The following is a 16,383-nucleotide window of genomic DNA, read 5'->3' on the forward strand; positions in this document are numbered from 1 at the left end:
GAAGATTCTTCTCTGCACAATTTACATTGCGAGTCCGGTAGCTTCACTTTTAACTGTAATCGAAACCAAACTTTCAATGTATTTAAATATGTCGAAAGCAAGCGCTTATCATGTGGTCCCCTTTAAATTTTATCGTGATTTCACGAGTACTTCTTATATTACCCTAATGACGCGTATTTCGATAATTAGTTTTTCGCCTACCCACATTGTGTTCGGCATTCGATGGAAATTGAAGTGGTTTCTTTTTATTTGCAAGCAGACACAATTAACCTATTTATACAATCAAAATGTCTGTCCTTAAGGGTCTTCCCACCGTACCGCGGAGAGTACTTTAAGTTCTCGGTCCCAGTTTTTATCATATACACTTAATAGCGATCGTTACTCATAGTAGAAATATATTATCCACCAACCTGCATTGGAGCAGTGGAGTGTATTAAGTTCCCATTCTTCACCTAGATGGAGAAAGAGGCTCCCAGCAGTGGGATGTTATAAGGTGGATTGTGATCGATTAGACAAATTGTAAAATTCTTAATATAAATTCGACCAATATAGCCTTTTTGTTTCGAACTGCAAAACACGTTTTCCACGCTATCGCTTCCGTCGGATTAGTATTTATTATTTTTATTGTTTAAGTAAATCTATCATAAATTGTCGCGATAAGCCTCTAATTATATTATCTAAATCTAAATAAAACAATAAAGATATTAGGAACCGTCTATTATCTTCTGTTTATGTATTTATGGGAAAAATTAAATGGTCCGTAGTTTATTTAAGGTGTGTGGTTATGGCAGTAAAGAATATAGCCACCCTCTCTTCTCCTCTCTCAAGGGATAATACAGTTTCACTACCACCTTAGAACTTAAGCCGACCGATGGCGAGATAACTGCTGGCTTTGAAATACACAGGCCGAAGACGGGCAGCAGCGTCTTTGGTGCGACAAAGTCAGCCCTGCGGTCACCAATCTGCCAGCCCAATGTGGTGACTGTGGGCAACACTAACGAAGGCCTATGTCCAGTCGTGGACTGCGATAGGCTGATGTGATGATGTGATGATGAGTTTATTTATTCATATAAAAACCAGTACATACTACTATTTTAGTACCTATAACTGAGGTAGGGCACAGCAGGAATTTCTTGCTCAAAATATGGAGCAGCCCGACTGGGATAGTACCTCGACCTTACAGAAGATCACAGCAAAATAATACTGTTTTCAAGCAGTATTGTGTTCCAGTGTGTGTAAGGTGGGGGGATTGGGGATTGGGTCGACAACGCGCTTGCGATGCTTCTGGTGTTGCAAGCGTCTATAAGCTACGGTAATCGCTTACCATCAGGTGAGCCGTACGCTTGTTTGCCGACCTGGTGACATAAAAAAAAACCTAAAACTTCTTTACGCACACTTGACTTGGGGAGTAAGCTGGTGAATGCGTGACGAGAGCGTTACGAAAAGTGTGATCGGACGAGGCGAACGGAAGTCGAGAGGGTATAAAATGTAAGTTAGTGAAGATGAAAGTTTTACTTTAGTCGTGTGGTCTGAAGCACACTCGTTTTTTATACTCATATCTCTTGAGTATTTCCCTTTTTTATCAATTTCGTCAAATAATTACTGTACCTAATGCAAGTTTTGGAACTAAGTTCCTTATGGGGCGTTGCGGAGGGTTACCCTAGCCTTAAAAATGTCCGTAACTTTAAAAAAGCGTAAGATTTTTAAGTATCACTTACACTAAATACTAGAAATCAAAGTCGCTTCCCTCTGTCTGTCCCTATGTATGCTTAGATCTTTAAAACTACGCAACGGATTTTGATGCGGTTTTTTGTACATGTGTTTTGACGGACTGTGTAAACACTGCTCACCACTACCAAGCAAAATGAAGCCGTCAAAATCTACCGGCATGAACCTTTCATTAACAAGACATTCGCAGTTAATGTCGAAATATCGAGCTTGGCAAAATGAAAATAAAATAGTTTTAGTAATAGAAGTAACCACGTTAATCTGAAATCTCATACTTTGTACTTGTTGATTCACTTCCAAGGACCTATCTCTAGTAAACTAAAGTCAAATACACAATTACATATACATTGTTGCGACGACAGTCGCTCACACACACACGACACAATTTCTATATTCTCGTTTACTCGTTTCGAAATAAAAATTATAGATCTTGCTTGATAGATAAGAAGATAATAAAACTAGTGCGAAAAAATTATTTTGTAATCTATACAACGCGTTGTTACAATGGCGTTCTTTCGTTCAGGGCCATTAGAGATACATACACGCATAATATAGTCGAAATAATATATGAAAAATTAACCAATAGTAAGTACAGCACATTCTGCGTAACTTTGAAATCAACAAATTAAAAAAAAATTGAGAAGACTTGGGAAAATAGGCCATAAATAAACGACTTAACTGTAACTAAAAAAACTCAGTCGTTTCGGTCATTGACACAACACTAAAGTACACACGACGGTAATTTATATATAATTAACGTTATTATTTTTTGTATAAATGCGCTAGAGCAAATAAATTGTATTTAGGTTATAATATCGATTCAGATGCCACAATTATAAAAAAGGACGCCAGTTTAATAATGTTGTCTCATATAATATTGTTTACAACAAAATTGTTAATGCCCGTATGATGGTAACTGAAATGTACTTTATTAAGGGGTGGAGACCTGGTGTTCTGAAACACAGGCCTCGAGCCTAGCTTAGGTACCAGTCTCCCACAGTATTAGTGCTCATGTTATTATGTACCTATCTAATGTCCTGTTAGCAATATTGTGGTGAGAAAATAATTGTGTTTGCGCGCAAACGAAAAAAAACCGACTTCAATTACATCGACGAGTAATACAACGTAGATCGACGAAAAAATACTCAAGTAACTGCGCGTTATCAAAGATTACTCAAAAATTAGTTATCAGATCTCAATGAAATTTATATGTGACCACATGACAAACATCAGCTTTTGATTAAATTAAAAATTATTAAAATCGGTACACCCAGTAAAAAGTTATTGCGGATTTCCAAGGAGTTTCCTCGATTTCTCTGGGATCCCATCATCAGATCCTGGTTTCCTTATCATGGTACTAAACTTGGGATATCCTCTTTACAACAAAAAAAGAATTATCAAAATCGGTACACCCAGTAAAAAGTTATTGCGGATTTTCGAGAGTTTCTCTCGATTTCTCTGGGATCCCATCATCAGATCCTGGTTTCCTTATCATGGTACTAAACTTGGGATATCTCCTTTCCAACGAAAAAAGAATTATCAAAATCGATATATCCAGTAGAAAGTTATGCGGTATAATACAACGTAGGTCGACGAAAAAAGCGTCAAGTAAAAACGCATTATTAGATATAGCTCGAAAAGTAGTTGTTAGATCTCAAATAAATTTAAATGGGACCAATTGGCACACACCACCTTTCGATTAAAAGTTGAAAAAAAAAAAAAAAAAAATTTGTCGAAATCGCTCTACCCAGTCAAAAGTTGTGATGTAACATACATAAAAAAAAAAAAAATACAGTCGAATTGAGAACCTCCTCCTTTTTTGGAAGTCGGTTAATAAATAAATCTTATTATTATTATTATTATTGTATAAATAAATCGCTAAAATATTCTCGCATAAGTTCGGAACGACTACGCATAATTCGAATATTAATCTTTTCTGTTCGTTAGTGTCAAGATAAGGTACGTATAATAGAAAATTCTAAACTCTCATACATCAGCTAGTTATAATAGTTAGACTTTTAATTGAACTAGTGGTTGCCCAGTGGTCGAAATTAATTTAAATTACCATACGACTATAATTAATTTAAATTATAGAACTTTTTACTTCTATAATAATAAACAAAATATGTAGTATAATTTATGCGTGTGTATGTCAAGGTAGGGTCTAATGTTTTTTTTATTCTGTTGATTTAATGTATTTTTTATGCATAATTAAAAAAAATATATTTACATTCTGCACTCCTCTATATAAAATATAAGTTATAATTTCATACTCCTCACATAAAGTTTTTGTTTCACGTATTAATATATAAAAAACATAGCATCGCGTCGTGAGAACGCATTTGCCAATGTAAATTTATCCTACGTTCACATGCGTCAGTCAGTCTTAGTCGTATGTTGACTTGCAAAGTGTATACGCGTCTTAGGGGCCAAATACAGAATATATACAAATAATTTTCCTGCGATGTAATTACGTCACTTCATTCATTTTTTAATTAAATGATTCGTTTAGAACTTTATTCGGTTTTGCGGTGATGTTTATAATGTTTAGGTTTTGTTATTTGGTTTTCTATGTGGCTCCTATTCTAAACAGATGAGAGAGAAAAAATTATATGTTTATGTTTTTGCTTTTTTTTTATCTACTCGGTTGACAAACAAGCGAACGGCTCACCCAATGACAAGCGATTACCGAAGCTTACAGACGCCTGCAACATCAGAAGCATCGCAAGCATATTGCCGACCCTAACCCCATCCACCCAGGGGATCTCTGGTCACCTTACCTCTGGAACACAACATTAATTGAAAGCAGTATAATATTTAGCTGCGATCTTTTGTAAGGTGGAGGTACTTCTCCAGTCGGGCTGCTCTAGATTTTGAGCAAGTTCTTCATAGTGTGCCTTACCCCAGTTAAGGTATTCATAAAACCAGTTCACGACATACAAACGTACTAAACATTTATTTTGTTTTCGTTTTCCAGCGATCGACCCCAGAAGATGACAGCTACATCGCAGCTGTGGTAGAATACCAAGTTTACTCAGACACGGCCGTCAATTTACAAAATTACGTTACACTAATTCAAGATGCTGCTCAACAGGTATGGCTTTGTTTGACTCAACTTTAATCCTCCTTATCCTTTGATTAATTGATTCAACATGTAACCCCCCACTGCTGGAGATTGGCCACTTTCTTCATTTATAAGGGTATTTTTTTCTACGAATACAGTATTTTTCTTATTTTCGGAGATTACTTCTTAAGAATCCGAAAAGAAGAATATACCCCCGTAAAGAATAAAACCCCCGTTATGACAAAAATATGGGGAGTAAAATCTACTGAACGAATGACCTCGCTGATACTTTTAATATATTAATACTAAAAGCTAATCGGTATCACTACATAATATAAAACGAAGTCGCTTCCAGCTGTATGTATGCTTAGATCTTTAAAAATACGCAACGGGTTTTGATGCGGTTTTCTTTAGTCAATAGAGTGATTCCAAAGGAAGGTTGATATGTATAATACATGCATAATATAATTGAGGAACACTGATAATTTTAGAGATTTCTAATGTGATGTCGGAAATTAACACATTTTTTGCGCTTACATTGCAAATATTTATTTTTATATTTTATATTTAGTATCAGTATCACACCCGTGCGAAGCCGGGGCGTGTCGCTAGTATTTGTATAGATCATAAAAATGTTTTTCATTGTGTTTGTTTGTGTGTTGTGCGATCCTTATCCTACTTGGAGAAAGAAGGCTATGGCAGCAATGGGATGTTACAGCCTGAATTGTATTACACATACAGCATAAGCCTAGACTTGAAAGCAGGGCCATAAGCAACTACTTGACTTACATTGGAGCAGCGTGATGAATTAAGCTCTGATCCTTCCCCTACATGGGGAAAAAGACCTATGCCCAATAGTGGGATATAACAGGCTGAAGCGAAGCGAAGCAACTACTTAAGTCTGATATTTTTTCAAAATCACATTCCTTTAAATAATTTCAGGGTGCAGATATAGTCGTATTTCCTGAAATGACTCTCACCAGCGGCAGAAGTGTGGTCGTGCCCATGAATGGTACACTCAGGGAATATCCCGTTCCAGCCGTATATCCTGACTTATATGACGAGGTGAGGCTTAAACGATGTTTGAGTAAACACATTCTATACTTCTATACAAATTCTATTGAGGTCCGAAATAGCAGAAAATGTTTTGCTCCAAATCAATCTAACAGAAAATAACATTGCTCTCAAGTATAGTTTTGTTTCTGTGTTGAGTAAGGTAACCAAAATCCTTGGAGATGATCGGTTAAAAGGTACGTTTAGTCTTTTTGTGGCAATTTAGCAGGCGTCAAATTGCTACGGTTACGACTCAACAGCAGGAGGTCCGCACATTTATTTGCAACAAAAAAATGACCGTTTTTTTTAATGTCACTAGGTCGGCAAACAAGCGTACGGCTCACCTGATGGTAAGCAATTACCGTAGCTTATAGACACCTGCAACACCAGAAGCATCGCAAGCGCGTTGCCGACCCAATCCCCAATCCCCCCAAGAGCTCTGGTCACCATACTCACCAACAGGAACACAATACTGCTTGAAAACTGTATTATTTTGCTGTGATCTTCTGTAAGGTCGTAAGGACCGTATCAGACTTCAATGTGTTAACTCTGAAAATCATTCCATGATACGATTATCTAATTATTCATACAAGTATCGTAAGAAAAAGACTTTTCTATCAGTTAGGTATCAAAATATTTAACATATTTTGTTGATAGCCAGATACACATCGTTCACGATAACGTATTTAAATTATTGACCCCTTTTTCAAGATAATCGTAATGTATGTAATGGATCAACAGCATCTAGCACCACAGTCCATAGTAAAAAATCAATTAAAATTACGTTTCATTTAAATCCATTTAGTAGTTCCAGGATAATAGAGCCAAGGTGCGGACAGATAAATAAAAATGAAAAAAGTACGGTTTTAGCTTCACCATCAATTATGAAGTGTTCTCATTTTTAATTTTATTACTGTGCAGAATTAAGCCTCTTATTGTTTTATCAAAATATAGATAAATATCATAATCGTTTTAATATTTATAAACAAATTCATAAATCTGTGGTCTTTGTATAAATTTTAAATACAATTTGACAGTATTGAAAAAAAAAAATTTAATTAATTTTAGAATGCAATCGTGGAGTACTAACACAAAAAGAACGAAGCGCTTTAAAAAAGTTGCAAAAATACTTAAATTATCATAATAATATTTCCAGATTCTGGTCACCATATCATCAGCAGCGAGGCAGAATGAAATCTACGTAGTGATCAACATCGAAGAATTTCTCAATTGTATTATAAACTCCGACAATGAATACTGTCCGCAGTTAAACCTGTATTTATTCAACACAAACGTCGTCTTTGATAGAAACGGAACAATTATTGATAGGTAAGGATTTGGCTTGTGAGTATTTCTGTAGATAGCCATTCAGAAATAAAAGTTGCTCATCGGCCATCAGCACGATTAGTTCTTGTCAGAAGTCCTGAAACACAACGTACAAGCACAAAAGCCCAAACAGAAGAAAGAATAAATATATTTTTTAAAGCCTGATCGAAAGTCAGCTTTGGGAGCAGCTTTGCTAGTTTAATGGTCCGAAAGTTGAATCATTTATGGTATACAGATAGGTTGCGTTGGCGGTTGCGGGTTCGATCCCCGCACATGACAAACATTTGTATGGGCCATTGGTGTTTGCCATGGTCTGGGTGTTTGTGCAGTCCTTGTGGGTCTCCCCACCGTGCCTCGGAGAGCACGTTAAGTCGTCGGCCCGGTTGGCATCATGTACACCTGATAGCGATCGTTACTTGTAGCAGGGAATATATCCGCCAACCCGCATTGGAGCAGCGTGGTGGATTAAGCTCTGATCCTTCTCCTAGATGGGGAAAGAAGACTATGCCTATTAGTGGGCTATTACAGGCTGAAGCGAATACAAATAGGTCCTATATTATAGTAAAATGTTTATAGCAACTACTTGAGCACTTCTTTGTAAATATAATAAATTTCAACGCGAACGAAATCGCAGGTAACCGCTAGCATGCAGTATAGGAGAAATTTTGTGAAGTGCCTCACCTTACAGAAAACCACAGCTAAATAAATTGATAGCTAAATAAATATCCATAATGATCCTGGTATTGAGGGCGTCTTTAAACTACGATATCCGCTTACCATCAGGCAAAACCGTACGTTTGTTTGTCGCCTTTGAAGTACAAAAAAAAATTGCGGGGATTAATATTCATAGACGGTACGAAAAGAAAAGTTATACAACTAGTTTTATGGTCATTGCTTGCTAATAATCTTGTATCGCATGTGTTGATCTTTTGTTGAACACATACTCCACATTAGCTTATTTTTTTTTTTTTTTTTTTATAAGTCATATACATCCACGGGCTTATAAACCCATGTCCTTTTTTATTCGAAATACATGCAATTTTTTTTTTATTTTTTTTTGTATTTCAAGGTAGGCGTTACTCACATTAGCTTATTGTGTATGTGTTTTTTTTTGTAATTATGATTATCATACACACACCGCCGTTTCCACGGTAGAGAACTTAATGACTTTAGTGTGGAAAGCAGAATTATCATCTAATTCCTCACCGTTAAGTCACCGTAAGTTAAATATAACTCAAAATTACAGATATCGTAAGATCAATCTATTCGGCGAATTCACTCGTACGCCTGCGTTGACACCGGATTTGGGAGTGTTTGAAACGGACTTTGGTGTCACCTTCGGCCACTACATCTGTTTCGACCTGATGTTCCAAGTGCCGGCGGTGCAGATCGTCCAGCAACGAAACATCACCGACGTTGTGTTCACAACTATGTGGTTCTCCGAAATGCCGTATTTAACTGGCAAGTTGAATGTTTCGTGTTAAAATTGAATGTTGATAAAACTATGTTGTTTTCTGAAATGTCCAATTTAAGTGGTTAGTGAATATTCCACAACGAATTATAATATTTCTAAATCTATGTTGTTCTTAAAGCTACTTGTTAAATAACTAATTGTGCAAACGTTCGAAATGTTAACGGAATCGGCGTGTCGGTAAATCGTAGTGTTTGCGCTGTTGCCAGTGTCCCTTCTGCCTTTATTGTCAGTACCCCGGGAGTTAGACATGCCTGAAAGTTTGCTCAAGCACTGATGCCAGTCGCACCCTTTTCCTTTTTTATACGACTAGACTGGCAAAGAATTTACTTTAACGTATGGCGTATACTTAAGAGCCACACTAAGCACTAGCTTCTGTAAGTTTGGGATACTTTCCCAGACGGACTATTCTAGATTTTGAGCCATAGTTCCTCATCATCATCAATGGAGGAAATAATCTGTTCAAAATCTGGAGCAGGCTGACTGGGAATTTACTTCAACTTTATAGAAGCTCACAGCTTAATATAATATAACTGTTCTGAAGCAGTGTTCTATTCCTATGGTGAGTAAGGTAGCCAAAGCTGCTGGTGAGGGTCGAGGGTAAGTTTGGCATCGCGCTTATGATGTTTATGGTGTTGCATTTTTGATAGGCTACGGCTACCACTCACGAACAAATAGGCCGTATGCTTGTTTGCCGACCTAGTAGTAACAAAATATTATAATTGAGTTGACTTTGATATGATATAAATGAAATTCTCGATATTATTTCAGCTGTCGAGATACAACAAGCTTATGCTCAGTCGATGAATGTCAATTTCCTCGCCGCTGGAGCCAACAACGTGAGGGTTGGTAGTGCAGGTAAATATTTCTATTTAAGTTTCGAAATCAATATATTTCAATATCAGTGTTTCCATTTTTTTTAATCTTGTTATATTTTCTGTAAATTGAAAATCTAATCAAATTTTCGAAACAAATGTCATGAAATTTTTTAAGTTGAGTTCTTTACGCACGCTTGACTTTGGGAGTACGCTGGTGGATGCGTGACTAGAGCGTTACGAAAAGTGTTAGCGAGTGAGGCGAACGGAGCAAGAGAGAGAGGTGCAAGCTCTAATTTTCTTTCTCTCTTTTTCTCATAGCCGTTTCAAACGTTTCGTATATCTAAGAGTGTGGTCTAAAGCACACTCGTTTTTTTAATGATATAAGTATGTGTCAAAGTAAAATATCTGTTATATATTACAGGATCAGGCATTTACTCGGGGTCAGCTGGGTCCTTGATAAGTATTATGCCAGGACAACCGACCACAAGGCTGCTCGTCGCTAAAGTACCAAAAGTTCCTGGTCGGGTAAATGAAATTTTAAAACATCCAATTATAGAGTTCACCTTTTCGAAGGACATCTTATATTTTTTTTATCTGTCTGAATGTACATTGGTGGGTGACCAATGTACATTCAGACAGATAAAAAAATCATGCCCCACACACTATAAAATGAATATATCATATCTTAATCCACCAAGCCGTCCGACTACGGGTTGGTATATATATTCCCTACTATGCAATGATCGCTATCAGATGTTAATGATAATACCAGAATCGAAAGCTTAACGTGCTTTCCGAGTCACGGTGGGGAGATCCACAGAAATAGCCACCAAGAACGTTAACAAATATTTGTGCAAATATGAATATCCATCTCGAACAGTAATCGAACCAGCAACAGAGTTAAGGCGCTCACACACGCCACTACACCAGAGCAGTATGCATTTTGCATTGACATTTCATAATAGTTTTATATTATAATATATATGTTGTTTTTTTTACATACGTCATCTGTTCCTAACCTAAGCAATTTAATGCTTGTGTAATAGGTAACAGTCGACTGATATAGCTACATTTTTTTTCAACAAATACATTTAAATAATACTTACATAAATAAATACATAGATCACACCCACGCTTGAGGCGGGAATCGAACCCTCAACACCCGGAGCAGAAAGCACTACTGTAAAATTTGCCAATGGGCTAGTAAAAAAAAAGCGTTTCTACAGTTACAGCCTGAAGACACATATCCGGGCCCTATCTACGAAGATCCCGCCGTTTTGGACAATTTAGTCTTGATAACTGATCCATCTCTACCATCTCACGTGACCAGACTATTAAGAAATGGCACTCAACAGTTTATACTAGTTAACAGAGACGTCTTGTGTTACTTTCGCGTGAACTTACTCCAAAGAGAAGGAGCAACGGTAAGTGTTATTGGGTTTTAGTGTCTTTGTTTGTATAGTTTTTATATTTAGAAAAAACTGAATTCGTAGATAATGGATCTTTGTTTCATACTAATCTTATATTTCGCGATGTTTACTTCTGGTGGTACAAATCTGACATACAGAAACTTCGCATACGTATATAGGCGAAGATGTCTGTGTGAATTAAAAAATCTTCTTCTTCTTCTTCTTGTGCCTCTCCACTACTGGAGGTTGGCCGTCAGCTTAGCGAATTTTTCGCAGTCTCGCGCCAAGCGAAATAGCTCTTCCATGCTGGCGATCTGCATCCATTCGCAGATGTTGCGCAACCAGGACTTTTTTCTTCTTCCAACGCGTCGCTTGCCCTCTACTTTGCCCATCATTATAATTTGGAGCAGCTGGTATCGCTCGTGTCTCAAGACGTGGCTCAAATACTCGGCTTTTCTCTTCTTGACGGTTTGCAGTAACTTCCGGCTACTGGCGACGCGCTGGAGTACTCTCACGTTAGAAACTTTCTGTGTCCAGCCAATACGGAGCATTCTGCAATTAACAAATACTAACAATAAAACTACCAATTGATGGAATGTTTTTGAAGTTTACTCGTTAAGAATCCATTTTCATACAAGGCCCCCGGAATGAAAAAAATATGAGGAGTAAAATCTACTGAATGACCTCGTTACGTTTTTGTGCACCATCTATCGGCATCAGTCGATCTGAAGGAGTAAAGTCCAGTCGTGCGTCAGAGCTGACACACACTATTTTATTGGTCTTTGATCTTCCATTTATGAGCCCAAAATACAAGTGATTCACGGAATAGATTTCTTACATTGATTCGTCGACCGTTTAATTTGTCGCTATAAGATATTTTGTCTTTCAATCAGTTTCAATAGTCTTTCTTTGATTTTATTTACTATGAATAAATGCAGGATGGATGAAATGGCGACAGGTCTCTGGAAAAGCTTTTGATCCACGAATGCCCTTAAACTTAAGGGGAAAATCTGTAAAACGATCATAAGACCTGTCGTAATGTATGGATCAGAATGTTGGACAACGAAAGTGACGGATGAAAGAAGAGTGCACGCAGCCGAGATGATGCTAAGATGGATGTGTGGAGTGACGAGGAAAGATCCGATTAGAAATGAGTATATAAGGGGAAGTATGAAAGTAGCACCTTTGACGGAAAAAATGAGGAGCAATAGGTTAGCGTGGTATGGGCATGTGATGAGGAGGGATGAACGCTATGTTGGTAAAAGAATGTTAGGGATGAATGTCGAAGGACAAAGAGAGATCGGCAGACCAAAAATTAATATGTGTGTACCTACATTTTATAATATGATTACGTACACACATAGTCATCTGTTCCTAAGTTGAAGAACTTAATTATTGTGTTATAGGTAACAACCAACTGATATAGCTACTTTTTTGATACATCAATAAATATATGTATTACAACCAGACTCAGAACTGGAATCGAACCCCCAATGGTCGAAATAGAAAGGGTATGCTCAAATGCTATGCCTGTTTTATTCCATAATATGAGAATTATCATTGCAAAGGCTTAGAAGCTTTATTTACTTTGCTTTTATTTTTTTTTTATTTTTTCTTTTCCAGACTCTGGATGTGTTACTATCTTCCAGTATAGATTTGTGAATATGCCGTCGATGTGTATCTCTACACAACTTGTTGCATCGATTCCGATACTTTTTATAAATTGAATTGTTTTCTTCAGTTGGATTCGACCTATATTTTGCTTTTGCCAAGTTTTTCCTCTGTTGTAAAGTTTTTATTTCAGGAGTAATCCAAGGTGCTGGTAAATGTTTTATTCGGATTCGTCTGATTGGTGCATGAAATCGTACAGTTGAGTTATTAAGGAGTTAAGTATATCGATTTGTTCATCAACTGGTCTACCATTCACCGCTGTCAACCAGTCGATCTTAGCAGCGTCGTCCCGCAAGCGATCCAAGTTCATTCCACTAAAGTTGCGCTGAAGAAGAATACTTGGTTTTGCCTTTGGAGGTTTGATTTTATAAGAGAGAAACAGAAGATCAAAACGAAGACGAAGAGAATCTTTTGATTGAGGAATTGGAAATAAAAATGACTTCTTATAGCAAGCATTATAATGCCACATTGAATTACTATCCGATTTCATTGAAGAATAACAAATTTCTGTTAATGCCAAAAAAAAAGGAAAATCAAAGCGAAATAAAGAAATCTGATGACATTAAAAAATATGACCATTGTGAACATTTGACATACAAGTTGAATGCACCGCAGCAGGAACTCGTTTCTTTTGGAGTTTGGGGAAGAATTTTCACTAAGGACGTAAAAACAAAATACAATCCATCAAATGAAGATAAAAAAATACGTTGAAATTAAAAATATTATTTACAATATCAAACGGAAAATTTTATTCATGGATTAATTTTAATCAAGTTTTGTGCTTTAGAATCTGATTAATATGTTTTATATAATATATTATTTCCGGTGGTAATCTTTTTATCGGAACGACTGTTTTAAAGATTACTAAAACGTGATATGATCTGTTGTAAAGAAATTACTTTGCTTTTACTTTATATCTTTACTCGGTGTAGGATTACATAGTTGATAAAGATGTGTGGACTTAGCGATGTTTTCCATGCAAGATATTACTCATTTTGTACTAAAACATAGTTTATATTATTTTGTACTCTGTGGCTACGGTACTAAAGAATATAGCCACCCCCTCTCTTCCCGTGAGTGTCGTAAGAGGCGACTAAGGGATAACACAGTTCCAACTACCGCCTTGGAACTTAAAAAGCCGACCGGTGGCGGGATAACCATCCAACTGCTGGCTTTGAAATACACAGGCCGAAGACGGGCAGCAGCGTTTTCGGTTGCGACAAAGCCAGCCCTGCGGTCACCAACTCGCCTGCCTGCGTGGTGACTATGGGCAAAACACATGAGTTCACGTTATTTTTGGCGTAAATGATGTAAAGATGATGATGATTATTTTCAAAAGAATAACTGCGGAGTTTCTTGCCGATTCTTCTCTGTAGAATCTACATTCCGAATCGGTGGTAGCTTTACTTCTACAAATATAATTTATTTTTAAAGTTTTAATCCGTAAAATGACAATCCGAAGGTGCTCTTGGGGCCTATTTGAATAAAGCGGTTTTTGATTTTGATTTTATAAGATTTTAGATTAAATGGAGGTACATCAACTACGACAGCAAGAAAAGAGCATAAAATTAATTACAAAGTATTTGTTAACTTACTTCTTTGCCAACATTGTATTATTAGATTGAGTTCTTTCTTGAAAAAAGGCGTTAAAAATATTAAATTACTCTTACCTAAGATAAAAAATTAAAAAAATAAACGAGGAAGTGCACAATAAATACGAAAAAAGTACGTTATGTTTTATAATTCTATGTTTGTTTTTTATCTTATTGAATTCCCGATATATCGGCACTATTGCAAGCACGATGATTCAATAATATACCGTTTTCTTTATATATTTTTATACCACTAGGTCAACAAATAAGCGCACCTAATAGTAAGCGGTCAACGTAGCCCGTAGAGGCCTGAAAAATCAGAAGCAACAAATGAATGTTGCCGACCCTACCACCGACTCTCTCCAGGAGCTTTGTCCCACTTTATTCACCACAGGAACACCGTACTGCTTTAAAGCAGTATTATTTAGCTGCAACACCAGAAGCATCGCCTCCAATCCCCTCCAGAACCTCAGGTCACCCTACTCACCAATAGGAACACAACACTGCTTGAAAGCAGTATTATTTAGCTGTGGTCTTATGTAAGGTACTTACTACCTCAGTCGGGCAAAACTAACGACATAACGTTTTAAAAAAAATATAAACAAGTTTAAATTGTGTTCCCGTCCCCCTTTTTCTTTCATTCCTTTAGGCTATGTTATGTTACTTATTGATTGATATATGTTTCAGAATTATAGGTACAGGGCAGCAGCCTTTAGTGGGGTGCGTTCGTTTTCTGGCATGGCTACCGGTGGCAATAGAATTTGCGCTGTAATCGCATGCACTGGAGAAAGTATTGACACATGTGGGAGACGGTAACACATCATACTTCATTAATAAAATTAATTACCAGACCTCTTCGAAAATGCGCTAAAAAGGATGATGCTCAGTTTGAATCGAGATTGATACATACATACATACATATAATCACGCCTCTTTCACATAGGGGTAGGCAGAGACCACTTCGTTCCACTTGCTACGATCCTTACATACTTCTTTCGCTTCGTCCACTTTCATTATTCCCTTCATACATGCTCTTCGGTTTAGGGTACTCTTGACCTGGCCTTTTTTCAAGACGTCCCTTATTTGGTCTCGGAACGTCCGCCTAGGTCAACCCCTTCCAACCCTCCCATCCACACTCACCTTATACACTTTTTTTGTCAATCGTTCTTCACTCATTCTCTCGACATGACCGAACCATCTGAGCATACCTTTCTCAATTTTTATCAGTACACCTTCTTTCAGACCACAACGTTTCCTTATCTCACTATTGCTTAGAAGAAATCGAGATTGATATTGGTACAATATTCAATAAATAAACTAAATGTTTATTTATTGATACCCCATGATGACCCAGCGTGGTGACTATGGGCAAAACACATGAGTTCACGTTATTTTTGGCGTCAACTTGTGGAGGCCTATGTCCAGCAGTGGACTGTATAGGCTGTAATGAAACTAAATGTTTGCAGATTCGACAACTACACATCGAATACTATAGGAGTATTTGAAGAACTCCGCATCACTGCAACTTTACCGACACCGCAGAATGATGACGACCTTGAAGCAGATAGAGCAGCATACTTCCCAGTCACTTTAAATACCGCAATAATGCCACTTCGACCGGAAGACTATTCATTTCAACGATTATCTATATTCAACATTGTATCAATTTATAACTTCGTGTTGACGAATACTAATGTCCAGTTATACAGTTTCGCTATCTGGGGTAGGGAATATACAACCGATGGTCAGTTTGCAGCACCACCCAGTAACCAGCACGATAGCGCTGAAACAACTACAACGACAACCACGACTGCTGCCCCGACAACCGCGCAACCAGGGTCATCAGCTAGTCATAAAATTAGCATTATCTTGTTCATATTGAGTACAATTGTTTACTTAAGATTGTAAATTAAAATATATCATAAGTATTAATATGTTTAGAAGTAATAAATAAAGTGTCATAATTATCTTTTGCTGTTTTATAATCATGTGGTAATGAAAGATAAGTAAAATGAATTTGATTAAAAAAAGTCGAACAATTTTTAATCAGTTGTAATTTCTCAGGTATACTATATATTATAAACTACGTACATACAATACTATATATTATATACTACGTACGTTACAGCCTGGTGACTATGGGTAACACACATGAGTTCAACCATTTTTGGCGTGATCTTGTGGAGGCCTATGTCTAGCAGTAGACTGCGATAGGCTGAAATGATGATGATGATGATGATGATGATGATGA

The 16,383-nt window shown here is 36.9% G+C and overlaps 1 protein-coding gene across 1 annotated transcript; it reads left to right on the forward strand.

The window, feature by feature from the left end:
• The first annotated feature begins 287 nt into the window (after positions 1–287).
• Positions 288–16,099, forward strand: LOC123663602 (vanin-like protein 1). Its single transcript, XM_045598274.1, has 10 exons — positions 288–326; positions 4,706–4,822; positions 5,735–5,857; positions 7,002–7,174; positions 8,418–8,632; positions 9,414–9,500; positions 9,882–9,985; positions 10,693–10,884; positions 14,820–14,944; positions 15,599–16,099. The coding sequence occupies exons 1-10, from the start codon at positions 288–290 to the stop codon at positions 16,038–16,040; spliced, it is 1,617 nt and encodes a 538-aa protein (XP_045454230.1). The 3' UTR covers positions 16,041–16,099.
• The last annotated feature ends 284 nt before the right edge of the window (positions 16,100–16,383 follow it).

This window comes from Melitaea cinxia, chromosome 20 (genome assembly GCF_905220565.1).
Source record: "Melitaea cinxia chromosome 20, ilMelCinx1.1, whole genome shotgun sequence".
Classification (NCBI taxonomy): Eukaryota; Metazoa; Arthropoda; class Insecta; order Lepidoptera; family Nymphalidae; genus Melitaea; species Melitaea cinxia.